The 17,985-nt window shown below is 39.5% G+C and overlaps 1 protein-coding gene across 3 annotated transcripts; it reads left to right on the forward strand.

Moving 5' to 3' along the window:
- The first annotated feature begins 778 nt into the window (after positions 1-778).
- Positions 779-9,512, forward strand: PVALB (parvalbumin). Of its 3 annotated transcripts, none has more exons than XM_027450138.3 (5): positions 779-931; positions 1,399-1,466; positions 3,351-3,483; positions 3,944-4,053; positions 9,295-9,512. In XM_027450138.3, the coding sequence occupies exons 2-5, from the start codon at positions 1,406-1,408 to the stop codon at positions 9,321-9,323; spliced, it is 333 nt and encodes a 110-aa protein (XP_027305939.1). In that variant the 5' UTR covers positions 779-931; positions 1,399-1,405; the 3' UTR covers positions 9,324-9,512. The 3 variants fall into 3 exon arrangements, with proteins under 3 accessions (XP_027305939.1, XP_071894026.1, XP_005016051.2); XM_072037925.1 differs by lacking the exon at positions 779-931 and adding an exon at positions 1,278-1,296; XM_005015994.6 differs by lacking the exon at positions 779-931 and having other exon boundaries at positions 1,303-1,466.
- Positions 9,513-17,985: the final 8,473 nt, after the last annotated feature.

Genomic DNA, 17,985 nt, shown 5'->3' on the forward strand with positions numbered 1-17,985 from the left:
CACGCTAATGACTCACCCGTCGGAGCTGAACTTGGGCCGCGGAGAAGAGGCTGCGGGCTCGTACATTTCTTTTTTTTTTAAAAAAAAAAAAAAAGCTCTGAGGGATTACCGAGGGAAAGCAGAGCTTTCGCAGCAGCCTCCTCCTCCTTTCCCAGGCCGCTCTCTCGTTTCAGGACATGGGGCCGGCGCCTTAGTGGGGTCGGGCTGCATCCGCTGAGAGCAGCGCGGGGATGCTGCGGCCACGCTGCCTCCCTCCCACGTCCTTCCTAAAGCCGAGATGCTCACTCTGAGATGCCCACACTGAGATATCCACCCTGAGATGCCCATAATGTTCCTGCCGAGCTCTGCCCTACTACAGGGCCCTCAAACCTTGGCTGCCTCAACCTGCTGGCTCCTGCCCATCCCTCAGCCCGAGTTGCGCTACCCGCCGCGCTTGCCGCGAGAAATTGGCACGGGTTTTTGGGGCAAAGCAGAGCCAGAAAACAGGCACAGCTTCCACAGGCTTGGTGCCGGCTCTTCCGACGATGCCGGGGAGCTCCCGGTCCCCTCCCGAGGCCCCCGGAGCTGCACAGGAGCCCGGCACGAGCGCGTTGTCACCCTCCCGTCTCGCCTCGCCACATCGTGTCGCGGAAGGCTCTGCAGCATATTGTGCATTTACAAACGGGAGCTGTGGGATTCGCAGGGATGTGATAATTAATTCAGCGAGGATGATGCTTAATATGGAGTGGCCCGAAAGAAACGAGGTCTAAAAGGAACGCGAAGGGAAAAGGAGGAAGGGGGGGGGGGGGGAGGCAGAAGGGGGAGACGTCTCCAGGCTCTGAACGGCACGGCAAAACGCTCCAAAGCTCCCTTACATTCGCTCGCCGACCCCGAGAGCGGCTTTGAAGCTTGGCATATGCCGCAGCTCCTCGCCCGTCACCGAACCTAACCGGTAAAGCTCGTCCCGACTTCCTAAAGGAAAAAAAAAAAATAAAAGAAAGAGGAAAAAAAAAAAGAAAAAAAAAAGAAAAAAAAAAAAAGGACCCAGCTCTGCACCACCGGCTCTTCCACCGCACCCGGGAACTTGACCTTGGCACAACTCCCCCTCCGCTCTGGCACTGCTCCAGCGAGGCTCAGCCTCCAAATTTCCCGCGGGGGGCGACCCCCTCCCCCCTTTTTTCCCTCCCTCCCTTCCCCATCCCCACTAAAAGGCATCCCCGTCCCCCTCCTCCCCGCAGCGGGACCGGGGGGCGACCCAGCCCCGTGGCACTTGGCCACACGCCGCTAACGGAGCTGGCGCCGGGCCAGCCTCTCCCGGTGTGCCATCCCCACACAGCACTGCAGCTTTGGTCATATGAGCAGAAATGATGAGAAAAGCACTTTTTTAATCTTTTCGCACTTGCTTCCCTGTTCAAACAGTTGCAGGATGGCTATGACTGACGTGCTCAGCGCTGAGGATATCAAGAAGGCTGTGGGAGCCTTTTCAGGTGAGTGCTTTTTTTTTTTTTTTGCTTTTTTTTCTCCTCCCTTTCGTCTCTTCAGCCTAGGATAGCAGTGGAATTTTTTTTTCAGCTCGGGGAAGATTAGAGGATCCGGCTAGATAAAATATCAAAGAGGATGTGTTTTCAGAAGTGCAGCGGAGGCATGACAGGTTTATCAAGCGCAGGGCTGCATCCTCAGCAAAGTTGCTCCGCACATTACAGAGGCGAAATACTCATTCATTTTTAAAGGGAGGCAAGCAGTGACTGCAGACAGACTTTGCTTCCAACGACGGGAGACTTTCTGAGGGAACAAAACCCTGGCCGAACTAGGGCGGATTGAGTCCTGATGCAGGACAGGGGAGCCAGCCGGGGATGGCGACAGCTTATCCATCACCCCCGACATTCAGTATCAAGTCTTGCAGAACTGCTCCTTCGCGTTTCAAGGAGACAAGGAGCCGCTCTTTTCTTACTTTCTCCGCGGACCCCCGCCCCCCCCTCATCCCCTCGGGTGGGCTTTGCTTTTCGGGATGGAGCAGAAGGCAGCAGTAGCAGAGCAAGCGGGTGCACTGCTCGACTGCAGAAGCTTTCTGCAGGACAAATGGCTGCAGCGGTCCTTGCATCCCTCGCAGACTCCTCCAGATTTCAGATATCCCCTATTTCATTCCTGGAGACCCCTGAAAAATGACAGTCCCCCCCCCCTTGATGCTTACGGAGCCTCAGATTGTTAAGGTTGCTCCCTGCACCCCAAACCACTTGGCTGCCCCTACCACTCGGGATATCAGCCTCTTTCTCTCCCGGTCTGTGCCGTGACCTTCCCAAACAGGCACAAGTGCAAAGCCCGCTGAGCCCCAACAAACTCAGCAGCCGGAGAGACGCAGGGACCAACAAACTGCTTTGCTCCATCCAGCAGCTGTTTTTCTCATTAGCTTCTATTCTTCTAGGGCCGTCTCCAAGTCCCGGAGCAGATGCAATTAGGAGCAACTAATGACAGATCTCAGTCAAGCAGATCCCGAACGATTGAGCCTCCTTAATTTTATGTAATAGGGAAAGCTGCGGTAGGAATAAAGATGCATTTAAAATAAATAAATAAGTCCACAGCATGTCTTGGAGGTCACTCTATTAGGTTTAGGGCTACTTGGGTGGGACAAATGCAGGTGCTGTTAAAGGACAGGAGAGGTGGAGCAGGTAAACCCACTTATCCCCTCTCCGATTTCCAGGGCTCTTGTTTTTTTCCCCGGTGTTTGTGCCTACAAGGTCCTGCAGGCAGCAGAGCACAGCGCTCCCTTGCAGTGCCTGAGCTTACAAATCACGATTGCACATACCTTTAGAGGCAGAAATGCAATTCTCTGATTTCGAGTAGGTCTTCAGGAAAAATGGAACAGAACTAAAACAGCCATGTGCTCTGAAACAGATTTTGTCAGTGTTAGGATCCGTGGGTGAGTAAAAGTGTTTTTTTCCAGGGGTGGAAATGTCAAAAAGCAGCAGTGATCTAACAGTCAGGGTTCAGTCTCAAAAGACTGTTTTAGTGTAAAACTTTCTGGGGAAAAAAAAAAGGGGGGGGGAGGTAAGACACTGAAATGGGAGCAAGCAGGTTAGACTTCAGTTTCCAACTCTGCCACAGAATTTCTGGGTGACCTTGGGCAAGTCTCCATCCCTCTCTAGCTCAGCTCTTCATCTGCAAAACAGAGACACTGACCCTCACCCTTTTTATATTTAAATTAGTGTTTGTGAAGCATGGACTATTACAGTGCAGATATCTAGCTCCTGCCACAGCTAGGCTAGAATGTGTTTTTGGCTCCCAGGGTAGGACATGCAGCAGTAAGGAAGAAAATGCATGTGTATGTTTTAATGATTTTTCTAAGCAGTTGTCTGGCTTTTCATCTCCTGTAGCAGCTGAATCTTTTAACTACAAGAAGTTTTTCGAGATGGTAGGATTGAAAAAGAAGAGCCCAGAAGATGTGAAGAAGGTTTTCCATATTCTTGATAAGGACCGGAGTGGCTTCATTGAAGAGGAGGAATTAAAGTAAGTAGAGATACGTCCTTTCTCAAATAATCTCACCTTAAGAGTCTAATTTCCTGTTCTTTCTTTTTTTTTTTTTTTCCACCCACAAGACTCTAGATAATAACATACATAGAGTTCAATCTCCTGCCTAGTATTTGTGTGCAATAATCAGTTGTTTGTTGATTATACATTCTAAAGAGTGTTGGAGGTACTAGTTGTAGCTTTCACTGCAGGATCCCTCAAACACGTGAATTATCAATGCCTCACAGACAGTTAAAATACCTCACTTCAGTTAAAATGAAGTTTCAGAGTAAAGCACTCTTCCTGACTGACAAAAAAGAGGGTTATATCCATCTGGATTCCACCTCATAGATCAAAACAGTGATGCAAATAAATACAAAGTAAAACTGTTCTGAAAAAGACTCTTCTTTCTTTCTTTCTTCTTCTTTTTATTTATTTTTTTTCCACGCCTCCTCTTTAGGTTTGTACTGAAGGGCTTTACCCCAGATGGCAGAGACCTATCAGACAAAGAAACAAAAGCTCTTCTGGCTGCTGGAGATAAGGACGGTGATGGTAAAATTGGCGCTGATGGTATGTAATTAGAGAAATAAACTTTGATAGTAAAAATCGAATATTACTATATCACTCTTACATAACAAGAACTGGGTAACTTTAGGAATCACTGGGGGCTGTGACCTTCTGAAGGGCACAATTTGGATTTAATGAGATGTGAAGTCTTGCTACATTTTCCATACCTTACTTGCAGGCTTTAGGGGAAACAGGAGCTGAATTCTGACACTAGAGGGGGCAAGAGTTTACAGAAACCAAGATGTAGTTAAGGCACACTCCTGCACAAGGCTAAGTACTGACACAACTTCTTTTAAAATCAGTTTAAATTTTCTGTTGTTTTGACTGCAGTCAGGGTCAGGGCACTGAGAGTTTACAGAGGGGCATAACTATAAAACTTAGAAAAGAGAAGCAAGATTCTTGCAGATTTTTCTAAAGATCTGAAAGAATATCTGCATTTATCCTTGATGATTATTAAAGAAAAAAAAATGTTTTGCTAAGCCACACAAAGTGTCACAATGTTCTTAAAATTCAACGTGCAGTCAGTCTGGTATGGCATTTCTATACTATAACAGTCTATGCAGCTTTTGCTAGTGCTTATGTGGGTCTTCACAGCTAAGAAAGCTTGTCACTCCCTTTTTCTAAATATGAGAACTGAGAGGGGAAAACATTCCTCTCACAACATTGCTAAAAAAAAATATATATTGCTGTTTTCAGTTCCCCCTTGGTATGAATCAAATTAGCCTCCGTCTCCCCCCCCCCCCCAAAAAAAAAAAAAAAAAAAACCTCCTTCCCCTCCCTTTTCTTTTTCCCCCTCTGTATCCCTGAGACACACTGGAAGAGACATGAGGAGATGCATTTCTGAATTACATCTTTCCTCACCGCAGGAGATAATAGCAGGGGTTTGTGGTGAGAGTACTAAATCACCCAGACAGCAGGCAATTGCTAAGTTTTCACCATACTGATAAGCCGTATGATAGGATGAAATCTAAACGTATCTTAAAATATATATAAATATATATACGTGTGTTTCTGTTACCTGATCTCTGAGATTATGTCCAAATAAAAAGCAATTAAGAAAGGAATAAAAGAAATAATGAGGTTATTTAATATTGTCTCCTAGTTTAGAAGCTCAAAAAATGGCACATACCATCATCCACAGATGTTAGTCAGGTGATATATCAGCTAAATTGCCTGTTCATAGCACACTGGCATATCAGTGACTATGATCCTGTTTCCAGTCTAAAGCCTCTTTATTTATCAGATCATGATTATATTATGGTTGCAGAGGAGCAATTGTGAAGCATCCAGGGGAAATTTCTGCTAAACTTTAGCAGCATTATTGAGCCTGAGGAGTGTGTCATTATCTGACATTTCATATGCTATTTTATATGGCTCCTTATTCCCATTAAAATGAGTGGCACTGATACTAAAATTAGTGGGCACAATTTTCAGAAGAAAACTTGATTCAGGTAAGTAAGCGTGCAGCTGATTGGGCAACCTCACATCAGATACATTCGCAGTTACTCCCAGCAGGCTGCAAGCCAAAAACTACCTTGATTGGAATAAAATAAATACTTTGCAGAGTCATTTTGGCTTATATGAAAGAACACAGCACTGATATTTTGATGCAAGATTGACTATAGCTTTTTTTTTTTAATCGAAACAATGCCTGAAAGTTGGTACCTAATAACATGCGATGTGAAACACCTCCCCTTTTCCCAACCTCTTTTTCTGCAATTTTTATTCTTTACTCTGAGCAGGAATTATTCTAAATTTACACTAGATAAGAGTAAAAGATGAGAGTAAAAGGCTTTTTTTTTTTTTTTTTTTTTTGCATCTTCTAGCCGTATCCCTACTATAAAGCATACGTTCCTTTTCTGTTTCTTAAATATGACTCCAACAACAAACTATTACACTGGAAAGGCTTGAAATACATGCAGAGTTATGGGACTGTGACCAAAGGGTGAGGATGACAGATCCTTCACACCTTTCCCTTTAGTTCATAAATCCAATTCCAGATTATAGCTGCCTACCTAAATAAAATGTAAAGTCACAAGTGTACATCACATTAGTATTCAATATTGTAATGCTGTATTTCTCTTACAAACCACTGGTTTGTTTCCTTGTCAGGGCACCACCTTTATCCCTTGTTTCAACCAGCCTCATATGTCACTAAATGAGCATGATAACAAAGCCTTTCATAGCAGTTAACGCTAATTCACAAGATGGCCCTTAAACTCTGTCCCTTGAACTCAGCCCATAGCAGCTGGGCTTCCTAGATTGTATCATCACAAACATTATTCTGAACTTCTTAATCAGCATTTCTTTGGTTAGTACATTTTCTTCTATTAGGTCTGCTGCTTAAGGACTTTTTTAATTTCTGCAAGACTGGTTAGCTCTGAAATTAATTTGCCAACTTACCCCTTGTTTCAAGATCTGTAAGTTGAGGTTGATCTTCCAGTTTCAAACAGTTGAAAATGTGTAACCTGTTCATGCAAGACATGATAACCGTCTGTGTGATGCCAAGCCCCCTCCATTTTCCATTGCATTGACGTGAACAGAAGGTGAGGAATCTGAAAGAAAAATGCAGTTGAAAACCAGGTTACCTAATAAAACTACAAACACTAGCTTTCAGATCAGATTGGGAAATGATGCCAAAACAGCGCTGTCAGAACAGAGGTAGAAACAAAAATGAAAAATTCCGCTCAAAATGGTTTTTTTTTTGAAATCTGAGTGCTAGCAGTAGACATGCACACCTTGCCTTTTGTTTTTCAATAAACTTGAGAAAGTACATAGAGAATTTTCAAAGAGTAAGGACCATAGATAGAACAAATCAAAAAAAAAAAAAAATGACTGTAAGTCAAAGCCTTTTACTCAATACAGTTCAACTTCTAAAAATATTTATGAATATTTCAGTTATTTTCTTTAAAAGTTGCTAAAATGAGGCATCATACATTCAAAATTACAACTGCTAAATCATGACCTTGACACAGATAAAAGTCATCAGAAAAGAGAAAAAACCTTTTGGAAGTTTTTATTTTCTTAACCGTCATTGTGCTCTATTATTTTCTGAAATAAATTAATTTAGGTCATTGTTTACAAAATTTCCGAAATAGATTTGATAACTTTTTTTTTTTTTTAATTTTTAATCTGATCAGAAAAATTACTTTACCTGACAAAATAGTCTAGAGCCCTGTAATTGAAAACTAGTATATGTGCATTATTAATTTTGTTTGGAAGGCAAGTTGCAACTGGAGAAGAGGATGCGGTCAGTCAGATTTATCTCATTAACAGGCCATTCAGAGGCCATAAACATTGACAAAAATGCCCAACATGCAGGGGTTAGCGTATAGTGCCTTATCTCAGGAGTTTTGCATATATGAATATGCTTTCTAACACAACCTGCCTGCAGTGGAGCTAACCTTCGTATGAAAATATATGGCAAACTAGTTAATGAAATTATTCAACTGGAACATCTCTGAAATATTTAAAGTACATTGAAAATCCAGGAAAAAGTATAAAGTGCATAGTAGTTATTCATGAAGGACTATTTTACGGTTTGGTGGCTATCAGAAAGTACCCTTGAAATATATTGCCATTAAGTGATAATATCACTATCATAATGTTATATTGAAAAATTTTGGCTGCAAGTTAAATAACCTTTTCCAAATACATTCTGTAGATACAACTTGCTTGAAAAAGGATTTAATTTAGCAGTAGCAAGTACGACAACTTGTTCTAATAGAATATGCATTGTTAGTTTTCCTTTTTGGAAAGGTTTCATCCCTGGGAGTTCATGTTTCTCGCTGTAGGATTTATTCACACAGTGATTCAATAATCATTATTTTCCTTTTCTGCCCAGAATAGTCTGTGTTTCTATCACAAGTGCTTTATGTTATCTCTTAAATTCAGTTTGCAACACTTTCGAGCTATGTACCCCCACTATGTACAGGATTTATGCATGTTTTATGTTAAGTAATCTGCATAACTAATCCTAATTTGGATTTACATCTTTCAAAATGATGGACAATTGTGGATTTAATTTAAACCCTTTGACACTTATTTCTCAGTCTGGCTTGTCAGTGTTTGGCAAAATGTTTTCTGGACATGTCTATCAAAAGCGCTATCTGTTTGTATAAAGCAATCAGTAAAGATTTCACTGATATGAGCATTTTTCAGTTGAACATCAGAATGTTCTCTAAAATGCCTAATTTTACTTTCTACCTCTTTTAGTTGAAAGGCATTACTCTTCATTACGTCAAACTTCAATAATGTCCTCTTGAGCCTTTACAGATGGCTACCTCCCCTATTTGTCATTTTCCTCTCAGCTGATTATGTTAAACCCATAAACCACTCTGTGTATCCTCTAATCCTTTTATCATCTTTGTTTCCCTTCTTGGGATTCCCTCCAGCCTCTCATTTTTAACGCTCCGAGGCACACACAACTACTGTTCAAGGTATCCTCATGTGTGAGTGGTCCAAGGTTAGATGGAGTTAGGAGTTTTAACCTCCATGGGTAATACAATATTCACAGAGTGTAGCGGGCCAGGCAGCTACTTACTGAGATACAAATGTGCCTTTTCCATGCTTTATCACCCTGCTGGAAGGCATTCTATATATTAAAGCATAAAATAATCCCAAACTGCAAATAGATACATTTATATAAATATTATGGATATAACAACAGTAAAAGCTACAGGGCCCTCTGAAATCACAGGAATTTTTCTCATTGTCACCATTGTGGTCAAGATTGCTATGCAGGTTTTTACAGCAGAGTCAGCCTGCTCTTTCTGTAATCTGTCATTTTCCATCAATTTGCCAGTACAAAATCCAGTTTGAATGTAATATACTTATAATATAGGGACACAAGTACTCTGAAAGACTCATTAATGAGTCTCTTTGCCAAACTCCGATATAAAGGAAATTTATCTGACTGCAAAATTAAATTTTGAGTTCTTGTATTCATCCCACTGAGATTTACAAAGGAATAACGGGAAACTAATCAAGTTCTTCACATGAAAAGCAGTGGACATTTTTGACAGTCTGGCACGTATAGCATTCCTTTCCCTTACCCTCAGAAAATTCTTTCATGTCACTATAAGATTTCCTAAGTCATACTTTCACTTTAATTAACTTGGGTTTCTTTGCTCTTCTTTTATTGTGATGTTTCTGCTACATCAGTGACTCTGTAATCATTGTAATATGCTTCCTCCTTCTTTACACCTTCCTTTTTTAATATTTTATTTTTTTTCCCTTCTCCAGAATTTGCAACTCTGGTGGCTGAATCATAAAGGCTTTAACCAATGCAAACCCTTCACCCATCCTTCACTGCCCAATTCCAACCACCTCCTGCTGACTGCTTTGGCTCCTGTTCTATTTATTTATGCTATTTTATACTCCAGCTCTGTTCTCTGCAATCCTGCAACTCTGTAATTGTGCTGAAAGACACTGTTAAAATAATAAAGGTCACATCAATCTGGGCTTTATTCTCTCTCACTATCACTTATTTCATATAGGCTTGACACACATTGAGTGAAACTTCTACTTCTCCCTCCCTCTGCTGACCCCCCTGCTGCTTTATCCCTAATTAGGGTAAAGTGGGAAGAAATTAAATAATAATAATAATAATTTGGGATAAAACGTGCATAAAATGAGTCAAATTCAGTTCAAGTTCCAAAATGTGGCAGAAAGGACTTCATTATTTTTAAGCCATCCCTACTAGATGGATGCATACTCATAGCCTGGAAAATCTCTAGTGATGGCAATTATCCAACTTCATTTGGCAGTTTGTTCTTTTGACTTAATCAATGTTACAGCTAAAGCATATTTCCTAATTGTTAGCCTACATCCTCCCTGCTGCATGTTGGTGATCAGTAAATTATTGGCGATCAGTAAATTATTTGCATCATTTGCTAAATTTGCCTGGTGGAGGGGGATTTTTGGCTAAAAGATTTGACAGGAATATCAATCAGTGCCAATTATGAATATGGATAACCTCATAATATATTAAAATATGGTCACTTTCAAAATGCAGGATATATTTACTAGCAGTCTTACACAACTAACTAGGACAGGAAGAATGGAGAAACAGCATTAGGAATTTCAGGAAAGGGGGCACCGAGATTTGGCTGTGACGCTACTGCTGACACTCCCACTGTTGAACTAGCGTATCCAAAAAAAATCCCATTAAATACAACACTTCTAAAACTTTACCAAAAAAAAAAAATAAAAATAAATATCTTTCTTTAAGTTAAATACAGGAAACTGAGATCGAGCTAAGGAAGCAAATGATAGTGAGCATATGGCAGAGCCTTGTTTCCCAAATCCTGGTCAGTAACTTTGAAACCAAGCTACTGCTTTTTATCTTTTTATTTTCTTTATTTTTTTAAATCAAAGAATAAATGAGGGAGGAAAAATCACTTTTAGGCAACATTTTCCCCACATCTTGATATTGATTACTACTGCAATAAAAAAGAAGGATATTTGACATTTTTTGATTCCGAACTCTTCCCTGCAGCAATAATACCTTGCTCCATTCTGATTATCACTAATTGGTATTGTAAAAAAAGGTAAGACTGAAACACTGTCACCATCGCATTGTACAGAAAACCATTCTCTGCCATGGCAATTACCAATGCTACTTGCAAAGCCAACAAAAAATCCCTAAAGCCATTCTAGATTTTCACTCTATAGCCAGTTCCAAGGAAGATTTTTTTTTGCTGAAGCTGCTGTTCATTCAAAAGAAACCCTCTGGTTTTGCACAATGTATATATGGATGTGAAAAAAAAAATGTATTGATTTTTAAGTACCCAAATAAAGCAAATGAAAATGGATTGCAGTGAAGCAGTTTGTTTATTTTTTTCTCGGCAGTTGCTGACCTCAAGTGGTAATAAAGCATAATTACAAGAGAATACTGCGCTACAGAAGAACATTAGGAATCCAGATACTGAAGTATCATGAATAAAGGTCCATGGAATCACAGTATTGCCATAAAAATCACTATATAATCAAAGCTTTTATATTCTCTGTCTATTTTTGAACAAGCAAGGACTTATATTTAATACATCTCTGTATGGCATGAGAACTATTTTTTTTCCAGCAAAAAATAGCACAATAGTACAAAGAGCAAATAAACTTAGCCATTGATGAGTCTAAAAATTATTTACAGGAAATTACTGGAAACAAAATATGTTACAGAAACATTAATGGGGATATTTTACCGGTACAAATCTGAAGACTCCAATGATTCCTGCATCAGTCTTTATTCCCATTATTCCCTCAGTCATTCCTGAACAAGCAACTCAGGGCCAAATTAGACCTAAAATTTTCCACTACACAGTAATGGATAAGATTAAAATAAATATCCTTTTACTTTCAAATATAAAGTGATAAAATACAAATACCACTTACAATCAGTACAAAGTAACCCAAAATAGCACCTACACTTTTCATGGTAGACAGTACTTGATATTCTAAACAAGAACTAACTCCCCACTAGCCATGGATTTGTTCAGTTTATTCAAATATGCAACTACCATACTTAGGCACCCCATGTCATCAAAATTCACAAAATCAGTCTTAAAGAGTTATTGTTAACTGTCTTTCAAATTCAAAGTTCAAATTTCAATATTTTGTGCCTTAACAATGAAAGGAAAAACTACGAGGTGTCTAATAAAAATACATTTCTGCCTAAACCTAAAATGACTGTTTTATCATCTATTTAATTATTACTATCACTGTCAATTCCTCAGTGTTTATCTTAGATTCTTATTTCTGCCTCCCATGTTGCTTCCAGACCTTCCCCAAATCCCGAATTGTTCAATTTCCAATAAAGAAAAACTCTCCAAATTTTCATGACTGCTTCTGTTAGGTGGAAGTTACCTACTAGCAGCTTAAAATGAAGCAAAATTAAAACCAGCATTTTAAAGTTACAGTAAAATATAAAATAGAACATTATATAAAATGTATTAAATCCTTCATTTTCATATCATTCATTTTAATGTCATTAAGGCTGCCATAGAAATTACTTTGAAAACTGAAGAAAGATGAATTTGCTACAAAATTAAATTGGGCCTTCAGCAGAGTGTAGATTATAATATGCTTGACAAATACCAAAAAAATAAAAAATAAAAAAAAATCCACATTACCCTGCGATGTACTATTTCATACAGAAAGATGTGTTAATTTTCACATGCATAAGCAAAGGGGAGAAATCAAGTTTCTGTAAGAAACATTTACCTTAATTTTCTTAATTGGCATCTTTCATCATCATCTTTGTCACGGACAGTAAGTGTTCTGTAATTTTCTGCCTGTTGTAATAGAGTACAAGTTACAGAAAAAAAAAAAAAAAAAAAAAAAAAAAAACTCTGAACACTGAAGACAAAATCTTAAAAACAAACTATACACATCCTTTCATTAGATACATAGCCGATGGTTTGTAACAAGGCATCTGGGTAATTTAAGTTATGTAAATCATGTTTACCCCTACAAAAAAGGCACTACTTGTTCATATTGCTATTATATATTGTTAGGAAAGAAATACAGCTCCCTCTCAGCTGCAGCTCAAAGCGAAGAGCCAAATCCTCAAGTCACAGAAAAAATATGATTTCCTGACAAATGACATCACGATTTAAAAAAAAGATGTACACCAATAGACCATCACCAACTCTTCACATTTCTCAGATCACCATTTTACCATTACCAAACCTTTAACCAACACATTCATACTCGTTTATGCTTTACAAGGTCCTGCCAAGCTTTTAATGGAGTTTCATGGATCAGCAACTTTCCACATGCCTTATTTTGGGAATCAATGGACTGGAGGCCATAACACCTGTTCATTTTGCAGAAACTGAGCTAGAATTCATAATTACTGTCTATCCACTCGTCCTGAGCTCATCACTGCCCAGTGTCCCATGTTTGCTTCCACTCTTCACTTCATCAAAGCAAAGTTCGCTCATTTGCTTCTTTTGCCTTTGCATCTTTTGGGGAAAAGTAAGGACACTTCTCCCTAGTTTCTAAGTATTTTCAGTGATTGGAAATGCAGTTCACACTCTCTTTTCCAGCTACACACAGTTTTAACAAAGCCTCTGTACTCTAGTATCTAAACATGTACACCATTCCATCTGAAGCAGTTAACATTGTTGTTGTTATGGAATTAAAATTCACACCATTTCACAACATTATAAACAAGTTCTGCCTCAATAAAATAATTCAACACCAAAGATTACGAATTTACAAAATCCCATGCAGAGAATTAAGTGGTCAGTGGATAGAGAACATGTTTTTATTTTTAAACCGATTGCAGATGAAAGAGAAATTTTATACTGTACATTAAGCTACCAAAATCAAGCTGTGATTACAGTTTGTGCTGATGTTTTTGTGCTACCACCACCCAGGAACCACGGGTAACAAAGATACAAGAGCACAGATCTCAGCACATGCAAGTAGTTAGAATACCCCCTCCAAGTCCTGGACTCCCTCATTGCTAAGGTTTGCCTGAACCTGAGCTGCTGCACAACCCAACCTTCCTTCTGAAAGAGAATTTTGGCAGATTCTCTTTTCCAAAGAGATCCACACCTGAGAAATCCCAAACGTGCTAGAGCTCCAACATCTAAAACAACTTCTCTGTGCGAAGCAAAATGTTTCTAAAGGGGGTTAGCTGTGCTAATGAGATACCAGTTGCCAAAACTTTCCCAGACCGTAGGATCTTTTAGTGTGGGACAATTTTTTCACATGGGAGGAGGTACGTTTCTGGTTAGTGCTCTCCTGGTTAATAATGCAACAGAGCTTGATACAGTTTTAAAGGCAGAAATTATTACAAATACAAGTCCTAGAGTCATTTCTCCAGCTGCAGACAAAGAGGAGCTGCAATAGCTACAATAATATAAAAGATATGATAATATAAGGATATAAATGAAAACACTGGGGGGCACTTAACCAAGCTGTGGAACATTCAGTTACAAAAGATACTTTTTCATAAACTTATTTAGTCTTCCATCTAGGAAAATCTAAGTGAAAAGATCTTGTCGCTGCCTGAATGAGAAAGGCCAACTCTTATTACAATTTGTAATTCCAGGGGATGCTCGCCTTGAGCCATTAACGGCTCACATACAAAACCCCAGTTGGTTTCACTGGAGTTACAGTGGTACAACGCCGGCATTAACAAGCAGATACTCAGGGCTTCTGGTGGTAAGAACACGGTAACTACCTATTAAATCCAACTTTGCCACCGTAGAGCTTTGAGATGGTCAGAGAGAAGCAGAGGAACAGAGGTCAACTGGCTAACAGGGAGGCACTACCGCAGGGAAGGGCCGTGGGTTGCTGAGAAGCCAAATGGCTCAGAGTCATTTTCAGGTTTTAGAAATGTTGCCTTGAAGGGTGCGGGGTTTTTGTTTTGTTTTCTAAATTCTAATATCTGAATTGTTAACAAACGTCGCTTCCAGTAGCTTCACAACGCAATGCAGTTTAAAATTATATATATATTACTAGATACTAAAATATATAGGTAATAACAAATTATCAAGCACTTATTACTGCTCTAATATAGAGACAAATCAGAATTATGTGGCTGTGCTAATTTTAGGCTTCCTTCTGTAGATGAATGAAGATTTTCTGTCTTAAAACATTTGCATTCCATCGCCCTTCTTAAAGTAATTTTCAATTTTGCTGGATACAGCACAACTGCATCCACTCCTTCAGCTGCAATGGGTTGTTGAAATTGAGCTATTGCCCAGCACCTGCTCTTAGTCAGACAGCTCAAATCAGAGGTTAGGGGAAAAAATAAAGATTTTATGTAATTGTAATGCAAGTCTCCTTTTAGCTTTGCTGCAGTCAGTGTTCAATTATGTTCTGTAACAGCCTCCATTACTGGAGCCAGTGTTTTTCTGTTCCTCCCTGCATGCATTAACTTTCTTGTTCACACGTGATAGCCTTCTTAGTAAAGCAGAGGAATCTTAAGAGACATTTGCCCATAAATTTAATGAGTCTACATCTTCTTTTTGCCTGCTGAGGATCCTAGTGTTCAAGTGTATCTTCATTTTGAATGTTCCAAAGGAAGATAACTGGTATAATGTAACTTAAATTATTTCTCACTGAAGGCCTGATAGGTCAAAATTAACCTAAAATTTCATCTGGTCTCACGAATACAAAACACAGAGCAGGTAACAATGAAGGGCTCCCCGTGTAATTTTTTTTTCTTCCTGGACATATCCTATTTCTACAAGCTCAGGATCCTACTCGCTCAGAATTTTTATTAGCTCATTCTGTAGCCCAGATGTTTAAGACTATCAGAAGCAGGAATCGAGGCTCTACTTCTGAGTTATGAAAGTGATGAAGAATTCATCCAGGAAGGCTCAACAGCAAATGGGAAGGAAGTAGCTGGTGTGCACAGCTGTGGAAATTTGCAAGGGGGAGCCTTGATTTTGAAGTAGGAGAGAAAACAAACAATATATGGAGAAAGCTCTAAGGTAGGGATGAGAGGATGAACAACACGGAAATTCAGAGTCTGGGACATGGGGAGATGATAGATATCCAGAGCAGGAAGGATTTGAGATGATCAGAGGGAGGTTTTGAAAAGCTTAGAGGTGAAGAGGTTTTATTATAACATAAACACATTGTAATAAATTGACCTTGAAAAGAAAGGACATGGATAACATGCAAAAGCTTGTGCCTAAAAATTAACCTTTTAGGCAATAGGGAATGATAGAAAACAGCAATGACTGCTCCAGGAAGGGCGTACTCTGATATGAGAAAGGTTCAGGTCACACAGAGGGATGCAGTAAGTCCTCAGTGTGTCATGGTTACAACCCCATTCAGAGCTCTCTACTACATGAAGATGTCCGTATGAGGCTCTGGATCCCAAATCAGCAACCCAGGTCTAGTGCTTTGGGATATATTGCTAAAATAAACATAAAAAAAGATAGAATTTCTTCCCAGCACTTTTCCTAGCTTCATCATTTTTAATGCAGTCTAATACAGAACTGTTACTCTGATTTTCCTATCTACTTATATGCAAGAGCAAACAAATAAAGATTCAAGCTGGAATTTTTCCAGACGTGTTCAGAACAATTATTCCCCAATAACTTTCCTTATCTTTATCCTTGTGGATTTGAACGCATCCTTGAGAAATCTGTCCCTCATTCCATATTCAGCGGAGAGGACAAAACACTTACAATTAGCATACTCGAACCAAGTTTATAGCCTTGTAGAGATACCTACTCTACATATAACGATTTACCACTTTTTATTGATGCTACAACCACCATTCATTTCTGACTTCCACGTTCCCAGTGTAGTACATCAAAAACAAATGACAGAGATGCCAGATCAGTCAGAAGCACTCTTGTAGCTGCCAACAAATCCTTTGGCTGATTCCACCATTTTGTAATCATCTTAAATTTCAGTCCACCGAGTCTCAGACAAAAAGCCTTCACATCCGTGTCTCGATCCCCACCACAAAAAAGCAAGATCAGAAGACCTGGAACGATAATGCTATTATCAACAGTGACACAGAAAACATCCAAATTCATACTTCTGTGCTAATAGCTTCACTTTGAAGGAAAGAAACAAAAGGCCATTTGGGGGGATGCGATACGAAGTAGCCCTCAAAACCAGATGATGCTTCTGTTTCTTATACTATCTTTGGAAAGTGTAAAGAAATAAAATTTACACATCAGCTTTTACAGTTTTCAAAGCTCTCCAGACATATCACTAAATACAGCTAATTCTGCAAGGATCTATACAGATGAAGAACCACATGAACTCTGAATATCTATTTTCAAGGTATTTCTGATGCTGCTTTGTCACATTTTTTGTTTTTAGTAACATACGTTTTAAGAAGAGATGAGATGGTCTGTATTTAAGCGTTTTCTTACATAATGATCTACTAATTCTTTTCCTCAACATTAATGCCCTCCTGAGAAGCATTGCTGACTCCAAGGATAGCTACATTAGTTTCTCAGCAGCCTTTATATTAGGCAGCACATTCAAGTTACAGGTTGTAACCTACTCAACCAGAACAGAACCAGAATCTTTGAATCTGAAATACAAAACCAAGTCCTAGGAATATCAGCGAGTTCTACCTCATCAAAAACACATTTTACCAGGTATGTTAAAATGTTGTGATGGAGACAGTGAATTGTTCACTGCCCCACAGAATTAGGAGTAAAAAAAAACATGTATCAATCTAAACCACCGTATGACCTTGGTTTAATCCTCATTGCAAAGCCTTACCTCACCTTGCTTTTGCCATTCCTTGCCACTCCTACTGGAGCTGCAGTGCCATCATCACTGCTTTCTGGAGCCTGATGAGCTGTGGTTTATCTGCTGTTTTGTGCCCATTGCCTAAAGGAACGTGACTTCAGATTTCAGGGTCCTGTGGCTACCAGGACAATTTACCCTGCTCATGTTAGAGAAGGGGCACTCGTAGCAATCTTGCTGTATTTGGTAAAGAAATGAAACATGAATAAAGGAGTGCTCTATTTCTCTTTAGCTGCTAAGTGCAAGATTTAACGTAATCAACACTTCTCTGGGGTAAGGACCTCATCCTGTGCCGTGTTGCTGTTGTTTTTTTAAACCTGCAGGGTTTCTTTCCCCCTCCCTCTTCTTCATGTATTCAAGACGAGAGAAGCTTCAGTGAGCACAGAGACCAGTATTCCAATTTATTCAGCAGCAACCTCTGTGGACTGCTAACAGCAGAATGTGATTCTGCTTGGATTACAGGGTATGGACAAGTAACTTGATGCTTAATCTATCACTGTCAATGCAGGTAAGGGAAGAACTTTTACCTATGAGAAATCAGGCAGAGGAAAAGATTGAGATTGGGGGACAAAAAAAAAAAAAAAGAAAAAAAAAAAAGAAAAAAAAAGTGGGGGGCAAAAGGACAACTGAAATGAGGGATTTGTGCCCTCTCTTTAAGAGCTGCATAGACAGCCACACGCAGAGGTAAGTAGG

Source organism: Anas platyrhynchos, chromosome 1 (genome assembly GCF_047663525.1).
Source record: "Anas platyrhynchos isolate ZD024472 breed Pekin duck chromosome 1, IASCAAS_PekinDuck_T2T, whole genome shotgun sequence".
Taxonomy (NCBI): Eukaryota; Metazoa; Chordata; class Aves; order Anseriformes; family Anatidae; genus Anas; species Anas platyrhynchos.

Bases quoted from the DNA above. Each gene is read 5' to 3' on its own strand.
- PVALB (XM_005015994.6), top strand. From the start codon at position 1,334: ATGAGCAGAAATGATGAGAAAAGCACTTTTTTAATCTTTTCGCACTTG. The intron at 1,467-3,350 runs GTGAGTGCTTTT...CATCTCCTGTAG, and splicing joins GGCTGTGGGAGCCTTTTCAG to CAGCTGAATCTTTTAACTAC. The intron at 4,054-9,294 runs GTATGTAATTAG...TCCCTTCTCCAG, and splicing joins TGGTAAAATTGGCGCTGATG to AATTTGCAACTCTGGTGGCT.